General features: G+C 39.6%; 1 protein-coding gene across 9 annotated transcripts in view; it reads right to left on the bottom strand.

The window, feature by feature from the left end:
- Positions 1–13,932, bottom strand: part of AKAP13 (A-kinase anchoring protein 13) — a 225,936-nt gene that overhangs the window by 31,966 nt on the left and 180,038 nt on the right. For all 9 annotated transcript variants that reach the window (XM_087743462.1, XM_087743461.1, XM_087743460.1 and 6 more), the window contains 4 exons: positions 13,279–13,462; positions 11,905–12,013; positions 4,113–4,155; positions 2,713–2,815 (listed from right to left, as the gene is read on the bottom strand). In XM_087743462.1, the coding sequence (XP_087599588.1) occupies positions 2,713–2,815; positions 4,113–4,155; positions 11,905–12,013; positions 13,279–13,462 (439 nt within the window). The remainder of the gene's footprint in view (positions 1–2,712; positions 2,816–4,112; positions 4,156–11,904; positions 12,014–13,278; positions 13,463–13,932) is intronic.

The raw sequence follows: 13,932 nt of genomic DNA on the forward strand, positions 1-13,932 counted from the left end.
ACTGCTAAAAAATAAAAAAACTAAAAAAAAAAAAAAATACAGGCAGGAAAGGATGGGATTAATATTTTAGAAGTCACAAGTCAATAGGAGACCACCCATTTAAAAGGCATGGGGTGGTAAATCAAACCCTCTGTAATGTTTGGCATACAGAAAAAGTGAATTTTAACATACCTTAGCGTTGCTATGTAGTACTTCGGTAAACAAAGTGCTGCAGAAGATTTCCCAGACAGAAAAGGTTTCACGTGTTTGCGCTCTTGCTGCTCTGTGAGTCACAAATATTCCCTGTCTCCTACACCTTTCAAACACTTACGACTCTTACTATATACACTGAAACTCTGCTGGTGGTACAGCACTGCCTAATAACTGCGCAAGTCAAGGCTAAAAGGAGAAATTACTCATGCTAATTATTTTGTCGTCATTTCCCAGAAACTCTGTACCAAAATGAAGAAAATGAGGTGTTTTTTTTTTCTAATTGACAGAGATATAGCATGTTTTAGACTTCACAAACGTGAATCAGTTTCAATTCAAGAGATTTGCTGACTAATCCCCGAATAACACAAAGTACATGCCAGTCATGGGTAAATTCACACAAACTTCTATCGGTATCCCCTCCAGTTAATACTCCAAACACTCCTTTATTTTTAGGAGTTTTTTACATAACTGTTTACACCATTTTCAAAAAGAGCCATTGCCATTAGTAGGCTCTGATGTGCTTTATTTTATGGTTCATCTTAGAAAACAGTGCATTTCTGAAGGTTTGGAGAAAAGTAAAACCTCGTTGGGAAGAAGTTGAAGGCTCTCTCCCTCCTGACAGCCCAGACGGCAGCAGAAACCAACTCTTCCTGTCCTACTTCCTCTTTCAAGGTTTGTTGTTTTTCTTTTTAACTCTTACAGGTTTTCATCAGCCATAAAGCTTCTGAGAAATCAGTGTTCCCAAGAATTGTTAGGTGAAATTATTTAAATGTACAGCTGAAGCCCTAAAAATGTATGTAATGCAATCATTCCACCGCGAGCAGAAAAGAAATTGTGATTTGAATGATATTACGGCTCTTTAGTTAGTAAAAATATCAGAACTGATACAAGCTGCAGTTTTTGTAGCGCGTATTACTGTTGGGATTTTGGAGCAATTCTTTATCAACAGTTTCAGACACAATCAAGAAATTAGTGAAATCAGACTGCATTTATTTAACAAAAGCAGACCAAACACCTCAAAGCACTTCTGTTATATTTTCTTACCTGTCCCAACCAGATCTCTTTTTTATATATATATATCCAGTTCTTGCTTTAGAGATTATGCACCCGAAGTGCAAGAACCAGTTAATGAATTTCCAGTCTCGTTCACAGGCTGTGCAACATGTTCCACAGCTTCTCGCTAGCAGTTTGCACAGAGGTTTCTATGTAAAGGGATTTTTTTTGACTCCCTACTTTGCAGCAGGGAACAGCATTGTCTGAAAGCTGCTCAGCAGCAGCTCTGAGCTGCTGGTACTTGCAGCTTGCATCTTTAAAGGCAGTTCCATAAAGAGGAACTGTGTGTTAGGATGACTGATCTCACTACAGCTGGTACCTCATTGCAAAGGTGATGCAATCTTCCAAAAACGTGTATCAAAATGTGCGCAGGACCATGAGAGCACACAAACCCAGCTATGCTAGAGGAACGCTCAGGCTGAAACATCAAGTGCTTATGTTGGGAAAGGCTAAAATCAAGTTTGCTTGTGCAGATGAAACGTGACCCTTCGCATACGCATATGCTTCAGCCCAGCCTTATTCTCCAATAGGCACAATGCTCATTATGCCACATTTTGTTTCCCGTTTGCTATTCACTCATCAGAATATGTAATTATGTGTCTCAGGGGCATTCCAATAGTATTTACCAACATAGTAGCTACACGTCACCTAACTATATAATACACATTGCCCACTGTGAGGTAAGGTGCTCTTAGCTTCTGTCAGACACGATAAACCGAGGCGAGACTCAAGTAAAAAATCCAATCAAGGCAAAAAAAAAAACCAAACGTATTAATCTTCAGGGGGCAATCTAAGGCAACAACAGCCTGTTTGCTTGAAGTATTTAGCATTAATGTAATTATTTCTGTAACCAATGCTGTTCCCAGGAAATTCAGCTGTGCTGAGCAGCACTTAACCTTCAGCAAATGAAATCCCAGGGTTTCAAGGATGGAAAAAAGGGGAAAATATAAATATTGGCCATCACTAAAGGTCACAGTTCGAGCAACTTCTCCAGCAGTGCACGGGAACTTTGTGGCAAAGGTAAAAATAAAAGGGAAACACAATACAGCCTTCAGCAGCCAGTCCCTTCTTACAGCTCCTGTCCTCATTTTATTAAACACCTCTCAGGTTCTGTAAAAATTAGACCCATCAATCACCACAAAGCTGTAACTCATGCCGGAGCACAATCTATCCTCTATAATAAATGAAGCTTCACGCTGTGGGCAAAAGAGGCAAGAACATTGCACAAGAAAACTCACCTCAGATGCATTTCAATTTTGGGGTGCTAAGATTTCCCATGTAGCTATTCCCTATTACCCCACAGACAATCCTCCCTTCGCAAAAGGAAGAAAGGAAGAAGAAGAAGAAAAAGAAAAGAAAGTCAGGCAAAGACATAAATACCACCTTATGGAAACACACTGAAATACAGAATTCATCTCTGCTACCTATGGGTATCTCACGGCTGTATAAATCACAGGAAGCACTTACTTTGCTCTTCTTGCTGCTGGACATTTTATTCCTGAGGTAGCTGAAGGTGCGACTGACTTTTGTTCCACCTTTAGAGCGGTCACTGCTGCTCTCTTCGGATATGCTAAAATCAAAAAAGAAAGAGGTTGCTTTTGTATTTTTTTTTTCTCCCAAAGCATCTATTAAATGAATAGATTCTTTTTCAAAGGACAAATGCATTTATTATGCCATAGAGTCACAGGTTGCTTTATGGTGTTATATCAGAGAAGGCAAAGTGAAGACAGAACGCCAATCCAGTAGTTTGTTATTTCAAGGAATCCTTTTATCTGTTTTTAAGCAATCTCCATTCTCAAAGCATGCCATAGCACCCTCTGCTGCTCCCATGGCCAAATAACCACTAACCAGCTCGCAGTATCTGCCCATTTACATGGCCAGTATTGCAGATATGCAGTCAGTCTTGGCATTTAATCATCAATATTTCAGACAGAAAGGGACAGACATGCACACATCCTTTAAAGAGAAATGTCCTTCCAGAGAAAGACATGTAATGAACTCTGAAAAGGCAGTGCGTGTCTTTAACAGAAACCATGCTGTCTGCAAAGACTCCCTTGAGAAATGAGAATACCAATACTAAGTAATAAACAGCAACAGTTATTTGTGTTAATTTAGGCATTTCTGGGACGCCAGATATTTTCTGCCAGTCTTTACACACACAAGCTTATGACTTCTTCAGCTTCTGTGGAAGAGTAAGAAATTACAGAGGAAACTATTATTGCATTAAAGGACAGGACACTGTCACTAGAAGTACAATGCAAACCAAAAGCAGAACAACAGAAAGACAAAGGCAATCAAGGAGGAGAAAACAGCAGCAAGCAGAGGTGAAGAGCTTCCCAGCCACGAAATAAAGCTGAAGCTATCGGAGTGACACAGAGACCAGACACCCAGCTCCTTTGGTGCCACAAACGTCCTGCCTCCAAGGAAGCGCTTTTAAAGCCAGCACCCACCAGAAAGGTTATCTCCTCTCTACAGCTTGCAAGGATGAAAAGTAACGTACAAAAACATGATCGTTTTGGCCTTTGTTACAGAATTAGAGACGGAATTAACCAAAGGGAGGAACAACTACTTTTAGTGTCAAATACAACTCCGGGTGAACTGATATTGTTTGATAATAGATGATCTTACACGTTACTAGCTATGAATAAACACAAAGCCTTGTTAGAGATAAGACCTGGAACAGACTTTCATATTCTATGGTCTAAAATATTCTTCGGTCTTTAGACATACGGGACTGATTTTCTCAAGCTTGACACTTGTGATTTCAGCTGAAGGGCACTGGTGTCAGGAAGGCTTTTGGGTGTCCAAACCAGAGCCCACTGCAGGAGTCCCACCAGAAGAGACGTGGTACCCCCAGAATACTGTACCTCTGAACCGAGGAACCCGTGGGGCCGCCGAACGCCTGCGTACCTGGAAAAGATCAGAGGGGTGGGGGGTGACATGTTAGACTGCAATCTTAGCCCACTGATTTTAAAAACATAGTTTGCATATTTGAACAGTTCAAGAGGAAGGGGAAATGCTTTCCAGAAGTGAGTGTTTAGAATAGATTTCATGTGCTCAGGATAAAGCCTGCTCCCTGTATCCTTAGGTGCTCTCAAATTAGATGCTGAGGTGAAGACCTGCTTAATATTTCTGTCGTTCTTCAGCTATTAAGCAAAGGATGTGCATCTGTTAAATCTGCTGGTAAATCAGGGTATCTGAATCAGAACTCCCAATTCAATGACAATAGGTATAAATGAGAATCATTCTGCCACAATGCTTTTATTTATACACCACTAGAAAGAATCTATTGTACAACACATCCGGGTTTCATGTATAAAACTTTTCTGCTTGATAAAACTATAGTTCATATTCCCATCAAAATCCTGAAGCACTTCATGAAGAGTAAGGGAAACAAGGGAAGCCTTATTCAGTTTTCCACGAAACATTACCAGCCTAGGGCTTAGTCACACAACAGTGTGCTTGAGGAAGTCTGACTTTCGACATGAAGCTGAAGCCCTGCCAATGACACAAATTCTCTTTATACCACGAGAAACCTGCTTGCACAATGCAGTTGGAGCAGATTAGGTAGCTGATACCATTTACCAGAACCATTGAAGAATACTGAAAAATTAGGATGAAATGACCCAGAGGAGAGAGGGCTCTCTCCAGAGTAACTGCACTTGTCAGGACTCCAAAAAACCCTCACTACAACCACTGTTTGCAGTCCAATCTGAAGTTCAAGAAGCAGCATGACTGATCATCTTATTAGGCTTCTGCATATACATTGTAAGAAAAACAGTACTTTGGCTTCAAATTCTGTTAACATATTAAAGCTAAGGGTGAATGCAAAAGAGCCACTTGACATCAGAGGCAAAGATGGTCCTCTATCCAAAAGCAGTAAGTGCATTAGGACAAACTGTGCATACAGTGTTATGCCTTATGATTCTAAAATACACATTTTCCTAACTGCTGATTCAAGTGTCAACACAGCCTGAGACAGAAATATCACTTCGTTTTATTGAGAAACTAAAATACAGGCATACCCCCATTACCTAATCCCTTGCTCGAAGATCTCTGTTAATATCTCCCTTGCAAAATCTTTCTTCTAATTAATGATCTATTCCAAATACATCAAAGTTAGTAATACTGTAACATGTATCAAATGAAGTCTACTATTCAATTCCCTGACTGTGCTGGGTTTTTATATAATATCTACTACCTAAGCACCTACTAAGATCCCACAAGTAATTTTTACAGACTCCAAACTCCCTGGTTAATGCTCCAGTGACTCTGGTTCACGTTTCAGCTCTGGTTTGCTTTTAACATGGGTTAAGCCTCCTTAGTCTTTCCCTTTTTTAATAGATTCATCAATTTGACTGGATTTTAGTACTTCACAAACCTTTTTGTTTCCTTGCAGTTAATGTAAGAAATATGAACAAAGGCTGAATCAAGAGCTGTAATAATTTGATATTCGTGACTGTTTTTCAGCACCCTGAGAAGGTGCATTGCATGGGAACTTCAATTATGTACTATTTATCTTTTACTGCAATAGTGTTTTGTCTTAAAAATGAGGGATTCTTGACACTGGCAGGCAAAATGGATCCAGACAAAAATCAAGGTGAAAGCCTGTTTATGATTTCATATTTTAGGTTACAATATAACATCATATGATCAACACTCTGCTGCAAGCTATAAAGCCCATGAAGATGAGCACAGAAAAGCACACATTTCTCACCCTCAGGGGTATTTTTGAAGTAGAAGAGGGGAAGGAAGCTTTATTTCCATAATTTTTGTGTTTCCTGTCATGACCAGGTTCAAAACTGAAATGCTAAAACTGACTTCACAACCCACAAAAAAGTTAGTTTTCTTCAAAAGCCAGGACTGCTATCTACGTCCAATGACTCTGGGCTAGCAGCCAAATTTTGGTGTACTTATCTGAACACCTTTTAAGCATCACTCACCAAAATTATTTCATATGGTAGCTGGACTTGAAATAATTCATCAAGATCCATTATGCAGAAAGCAGCGACTGGACTACGATGTTGCAAACAAAAGATCCAGTTTGCAACTCCTTAATGCTGGCAGTAATTAAACTTTTGTGGGTCATGAAATCCAAAGGCTTCATAATAATTTCCTAAAATGCACAAACTGGCTTGTCCAGCCACTGGAAATTCACGACTTAAACATATCATGATATCAAACAAACTGCAACTAATTCTCCATACTCTAAAGAAAAACAGGCATGGAGATGTTGAGGAGCAGTAACTGAAATGCAAGTGCAACCTCAACACTAACACATTCATCCGCTTATGAGAAATGAACCCTGAAGACGCAAAAAAATAAACGAACTGGTCTGGGATTACTCCATGAAAAATGCCCACTGACAAAGCAGTCTTATGAATAGCTGTGGCTAAACCAACCTTTATATAAAGTCACCACAGTACCCTCAAATATGAGGGAATAAAATACATGTAAAGAAAGCAACGTTTTTGTTCGAGACAATATCCATTATCTTAAATGTTCATCATTAACAGCAACACTGTTGAGGGAGAGATAATAAATACTGGCTAACAGAAATACCCTCCAATATTGCTATATCCTAACCTGACTATCAGGAATTACTTAACTGGTTGGATGCTTAAAACAAACAAAAAGAAATTAAAAAACGCTAAACAACCAACCAAAAAAAAAAACAATTGAAAAAACAAATCCACCAAGAAGTTTAGCTAACAGTACTTTTTGCTGTGGGAGCATGACATCAATGCACAGCTGCGTGTTTGCAGCTCACTTTGTGGGGACCATGAATTGGGAGTTTTGTTAAAGGCAAGAGAAGGACAGAGCAAAGGGGAAGGAGCTTGAATATGGAAGTAGGCAGTATCACACCTGGGAAGAGCACAGGACTTTCTTGTAGGAAGGGACAAACCCACAGTGAAGACTGGGAATGGAAAGGAGGAGAATTTAGAAACCTACAACATGGACGGTGTGGAGATTTTGTAAATTCAGGAAGCAACCAAAATCTGTTGGACGGGAAAGCAATTTCCCCCTTTCCAGTATGGGCACGAAAGATGCGGGCTAGTTTCCTTGCAAACCTTTGATTTGAACCAACTAACGCAGCTGCTCTGAATTTTCTCTTTAGATAGAGAATGATCTGTTCTGGTTTATTTCAACAGTCTAATAAAACAGGCTTAAGAAATAGGAAGCATTTTCAATTATCTTTGATAAGCCTATTTAAAAAAACAAGAGGAGTCTAAATTACTTTAATTCAATCTTCTGCCTTAGTTGGGTTTCTTTTAGCAATGGGGTTTGCAGGAGGAAAAAAAGCTACCATATAACACTCGCCTGTTTCCCAACAAAACTATTCTGATTCCAATACCAGGACCTAGATATGAACACCTTGACGATTTAAGGTGTTTGGCTGCAATGTATGCTTTTTGTTCAGTAGGGGAAATGTGAAGTTGTAACCAAGATTTTCAGAATTTTCTAACAGGGCTTCTCTCCTCTTCTCCTACTTCCAGAGAGCAATGTACTCACTCTCAACTATGGAGAGCAAGGATCTACCTCTTCTGTTAACTCCATGCACTGCAACAATCTCAAGACAAGTATTTTGGTTTTAATTAAAAGGTAATGACTATATTGCCGGTCAGAGTGGCAGATGATGGAATTTGCCACATGGATACAGAACAAAACTACCCAGATGAGACACGATGGTGCTGATGTACAAGACTCTCTGGATTATAATCTGTTTATTCTGTCACTAGTTAGTATTCAGATACAGGACTAAGATAATGCTGTTAGACATCATGCAATGGAAAGGTTAGTTTAATGTTTGCAAGGTGAAACTTCAAGGTCTAAAGCAGAAAACCAGATTTCCCTGGGTTTCCACCCATAATGGCTGCAATGCACAGAAAATTATTACTTACTATCCAACTCCTCCTCCTCACCACTGGAAGAAGAGCCAATAGAAAAGAGAGTTTTAGACTTAGGAATGAGTGGAGAGATGCTGAAGGAGAAGGAGATCCGTCTCGATGGTCGAGTCCGGCCCTGGGCTGAGAAGTGGGTTAACAGCAGACATTAGAGCATGCTTGAAAACGCATTTAATAATAAAAAGGAGAGGAAAGCAGCCAAAGCAAGCTAAAAACAAAGCAAAGGAAATGTCTGCAAAGCAGCTAGCTTCAGAAAAGGCATAAGAAACAAAGAATCGAGAATGTGCAAATTCCAGAGGATGCAGGTTTCAGAGGATGCAGGTCTCACTGCATGCATCAGTTGAGGTTCAAGGCTTTCTTATCTTTGCTGTCATCTTTTTACAGAAACTCTTAATGAAGACTTACATGTGAACACTTATTTTCCCAAACAGAATACCAACAACATAGTGGATCTCTGGATAAAGGGCATCTGCTTCACTGAAATAACTGTCAGGGAATCAAACTAGAACAACTCAAGATATTTGTTTAAGGGTGCTTTTTTGCAGTTAAATGACAGCAAAGCTGCTGGGTATATCAAGGATACTTTATCTGAAGTGTTGACTTTATCTACCTAGGGAGGTTCTTGCCACTTCTACTTCTAAAAAAACCCAACACTATTTCCATAATGTTATGCCCTTAAAAGCTTCTAGCTTTAAAATGGAGAGACCTAAACTTCCTTTCTTTTCTTCTCCAAAATAAAACAGAAAAAACAAGCATGTCTTCTCCTGCCTTCTAAAACTCACAGTCCTTATATATTAAAGGAACTGCCTTAACATAAGCCTCTTTGCAGCCTCTCCTGTCCTTGCCTGGAAGAAGTCTACCAAACACAGTGCCAAACTCAGCAATCAGTCCATGATGTCAAATCTCCCATTATTAGTAGGATAATGACAACAAGTTCAATCATCTTTACTCAGACATCTTACTGCTCTGCCTTCTGCTTATTTCAATTTTTGAAGTTATATTTATCACCCAGTACTATGCACTTGTCCAGGAATCCTTGCTATTTGTTCATGTCCTCATCTGCAAACTTTGCAAATTAAAAGGGTTTACTGTAATTCCTGTTTAAAAATAGTTTATTTTTAACAGCAGCTCTTGCATAGCAGCAGCTTTGCAACAATTCTTTATAAGTACAATCTCCTCTGAAAAGAGATGTAGGAGTCAGCTAGCTGCTCTTAACTGAAATTTCTACACAGCCTCTTATGGAGATGCCCAAGAGCTATGTTTCCCAAACCTTCTCATTGTACAAGCACAGGTGGAACCTCTGAGCTGTGATCTGACCAATGTCAGGTTGCTGGATACCCATCGCTCACATGGTACATCAGTGTGTCCTCACAAAAGATGACTGGGACAGGGCTGGGGAAACTCTGCCCCTGGGACAGGTCTGACCTAAGGGTCCTACATTAAGCATCTACATTAAACACCTTCAGTGCATATATTCAGGCACTTTTAGCCATTGCATGGCTAAATCCATTCGCTTGCACAACAGGGAAAAGAGCCTAAAGACTTTATCAGTGTTAAACTTCAAAGAGAAGGAACTAGCAATTATTACTGTTCTTGAATAAAACATGTCCTTGCAGCCACATACAAGGAGAATTTTTTGTATTGCTGATATTATACCCCAAAACTTAATTGAGAATATAAAAAATATTATCCAAGGAATATCCAACGTAATACAAGCAACGCAAAGCAAACTCCCCTGAAATTTTCCTTCAGCCATTAGTCACAAATGCCAATTGCCTAGAGGCAATTTGACTAAAATTATGTGCACGCTTTTCCAACATAAGCAGAACAACCCTAGAGGGACCCAATGAAAAGCATTTAAATTGAAGAATTCTTAGCAAGATTCATGAATTAATTTTGTTTAGACTGCCTTTCAAAGGAGTTGTTCAAGTGTCTCAGACCTGAAGAACATGACTAGGCAACGCTGCTTTCTTTCTTCTGTAGTCTACTGTCTATTTAGACTAAAAGTCAAGATGAACAATAATACTTTACTGTAAATAGAACCACCTCGTCCAGCACAGTTCAATTCAACTTCCATTTCAGTGGTTTTATTTATAGCAGTTCCTGGCTTTATAACAATACTCCACACTGGAAATTTGCTATTCCAAAGCCGAAAGCAGTCTTCCGAGCACTCCAGCCAACAGCTCTTGTGACCTCCGTCTATAAAATGCTGAAGGATTAACAGTTGTGAATGGCCACAGCAGCTCTTGGAACATCTGAGACATCAGATGGAGTGCAGGCTAGAAACTCAGTCTTGGAAATTGCTCGTGCCTCAGTACATATGACAATGAACAGGAAAAACAAGAGAAAGCCCTCCATATGTTTATTCATTGTGGCTAGGCCGACTCGAGAAGAAGATGGGATAATCAAACCTGTCTACCACCAGCTCAGGCCTCAGTGGCATTTTTAACGTGGGTCATAAGACAGAGAAGAGCAGGAAGGTGGCAAGTTGTCAGATTCCAAGATGGAGGCACAAATCCTCCACTGACGTAACCCCCTCCTATGGGCCTGAAGGAAAGTCTCAAGGGAGAGGGAGACGAGCCTCAGCCGGCCAGGCTCTCTCAGGCACCAAGAGCATGTTTCTGCGAACTAGCTGAGTTATTTATGGTGTTTGGTTAGCACCTGGATGCAACGCCAATAAATTGGTTGCTTCAAAAAAAATAATGGAGGCTTTCAGCCCAAGGAGGACAGAGGGTGTGCCATTACACAGAGCAAGAGCCGGCGTCTTTACGGGACAGATTTGACAGCGTTTTGGTTACCATTGCTGGAGGATACATCCGTGAGGCCATATGCTTATTAACCATGGAAGAATGATGGCAAAGAATTTAAAAACGTCTCCTACAAAGCATAACCTTTGTGAGCTTCCTCCAGCAAGCCTCCAAAATGAAAAATACACCTTGCCCTTGTTCAGCTTTGCAAGGAAGAAGCATGTTAATAAAGAGGAAAAGATCAGAGACCTTCACTGACTGAGAAGACACGATCTGAAATGTCAATACTGTTTCTGGCTGGCAATTAATAAAATGAAAACACATGTAACATGGCCCTTCCTAAGCACATCCAGCTGCAGCCTTCTGAATGACTTTTTCAGCTGAAAGAATCAATTCAGTCAAGTTGCAAAATTAAGTGCTTGTTATCACTTCAATTAAGCTAAACTGAAAAATTTCACCTAATCATCTTTTATCAATTTTTTTCACAAATGAGATTCAATAAATTATGTCCAAATGCCTCAAAACATTTAACTCAAAATAAATAGAAACAAACTTCCCCAATGAGACCAAGACATGGATTCTCAAGTTTTCATGTATCAACTTTCAAAAAAATCCAGAAGTAGGAAAATAAGATCTCAAGTGGAATTTACCTTGACATCAAAGGAAGGAATTCTGAAAGGATGCAAAATTCAGACTCTTTTTTTAAATAACAAACTCAATAAATCACAGGTTTTGTACCAGTAGTTTAATTAACAAAAAAACAAACAAAAGAAACCCAACTGAACTGGAAATACTAGGGATATGTGGGGAAGAACAAAATATGGATCTAAACTGAACAGGTTCTCCCTTTCCACCCACAATTCCATGCAGCAGTGAAACATATATTTCACATAATATAGGAAAGCAAGAGCAGGTACGAGCAAATTCTGCCTTGGGAAGGTGGCAAGATATACTTAATAATACAGATGACAGAATGGATAAGGATAAGGGAAATTTGCATTACTCACTGTCCAGCACTGGTTTACTAATTGACATTAGAGACATAGATTTGGTCAGCGGAGATGAAACAGCGGAAGAACAGAAATTAAATCCTTGCGGCTGTGATGTTTGATGCATCTGGAGAACAGAAAATAACCGCACTGAGCAAACATGTCAAGCACAACAGCACCATCCCAACTACAGACTACAGTTCAGTGTTCATGTTTACTGAAATTCTCACTTTCAAACAGCGGAAAATTGAAACAATCCCGGTATAAAGTAACAGGTGAGAAATGCAAGGACTATGAAAAACGCAATCAGTGTTGCACAGGTGAAATGCAACATTTTGTTTTGTCTTTTAAGTGTAAGACGACTAATTATGCAACAGAGAGACTCTGGCTGCTTGATTTTCTTGCAAGATATTACAAGATGGATATTGTTAACTGTCTGATGGCCACTGAAATTACTGCTGTGATTCCAGCTCCTCACCATAACTAGACTGTGGTTCAACATGGTAAGAAATCTGATGCTTAACAGTGTGTCCCCCAAAAATGCTATTCCTCAAAGCAAGAGAAGACATGAGTCTTGATGTAATAACTCTTACAGGCTAGATCTTGTAAGATCCGTTTAGTGCCTTGATGTACAGCAGTGACTCTACGAGGTACACAGACCGGCTGGCTAATGATTCTGGCATGAACCCAGAAAATACTATGTCTGAAACTCTAAATTCAGAAATCCAGGGTATTTATAGTATTTAAGCCTACAATTGCTTCTTCAATAAAAATAAGCAGAGACTCTCATAATATTGTGGCCCGTCTGTCCTTAATAGCTATCGTAGATTTCTGCTCCAGAGAGATCGCTCTAAATTTTCTTAATATGCAATTAACATTTTGCTTAACTGTTGCTTACAATAATGAGCTTTTTGAGTCTGGTTACCCTTATGAAAGAAAAAAAAATATCTTTATTTTCCTCCTTCGATATGAAAATAAACCTGAAAACTGCAACAGATAAATTACTATTTGGTAGTTGTGTGTATTTCAGGTCTGCAAAAGGCAACATAAGCATTAATTGTGGAAGCCTTACAACACCTGCAATTGATAGTATCACTATATCCATGCTAAAAAGTTAATAACTTTTCCATGATTACGCATGCAATCAGTGGAAGAAAACTGGGAAATTTCTTGTTCTCCACCCTATGACTTCACCCATCAACCACACTGCCCCAAAGAACGAAGTAGCAAATTTAACACAGGGGAAATTCCTCTGTGTTAAAGATGGAAGATTTTAATAATATTACATGTACAGGGTGGAAGCCTTCACAGTGAAACTGTGACTTGGGAAAATAACTTCAAAACATTGATGTAGGATTTTCTAGAAATCTAAGAATAGTTGGACAGCTTTACCTGGCGATTGTAGTCTCTGATTTCCCCTTGCTCGAGTTCTTCAGTGAGCAAGACCAGGGACCCGCACTGATTGCTGGCAAGCGAACTTGGTCTGAGCTCTTTGGAGCTCAGAGAAGAAGCCTCCAAGTTTGTAGAGGGCTGCTTGTTCTCACCAGAGTCTCCAGCAAGGCCTTCTAGGCTGTAACTGAAGAGAAACCATGGCGGTTAGATCCTGAAAAACTCTTAGGGACTGGTGTCTTTCAGTACATAGCACCTTCAAGTGTAATACACAACGCAGCCACTAACTGAACTGTGCAGGGAAATACTGATGTTGTTCCTCAGCATGTTACTTCTCAACAACCGAGTGCAAATAGCAGTGGAGGGATTTCTATTTTCTTCATAACTAATACAGCAGCATCTTTGTGCCTCTAATGAGACACAGTAGTTGCCTGAGAATGACCATTCAAACTCTTGGTCAATGGGCTTTCCCACTTTTTTTTTTTTCCTCCTTCTTGAATTGTGCACAGGAAAATCCAGAAACTCTACTTCTGAAGATTTTGATATTTCCACATACTCTCTTTGCTAGCTTCTTATTAAGTTGTGCCTGGGCTGAAATCCACCCAAACTAAACTACTGCGTATAGCACAGTGCTGTGTGTCCTGGACCACCACCCCT

Source organism: Nipponia nippon, unplaced genomic scaffold, assembly GCF_047370975.1.
Source record: "Nipponia nippon isolate SJK-2023a ecotype South Korea unplaced genomic scaffold, ASM4737097v1 scaffold_9, whole genome shotgun sequence".
NCBI lineage: Eukaryota > Metazoa > Chordata > Aves > Pelecaniformes > Threskiornithidae > Nipponia > Nipponia nippon.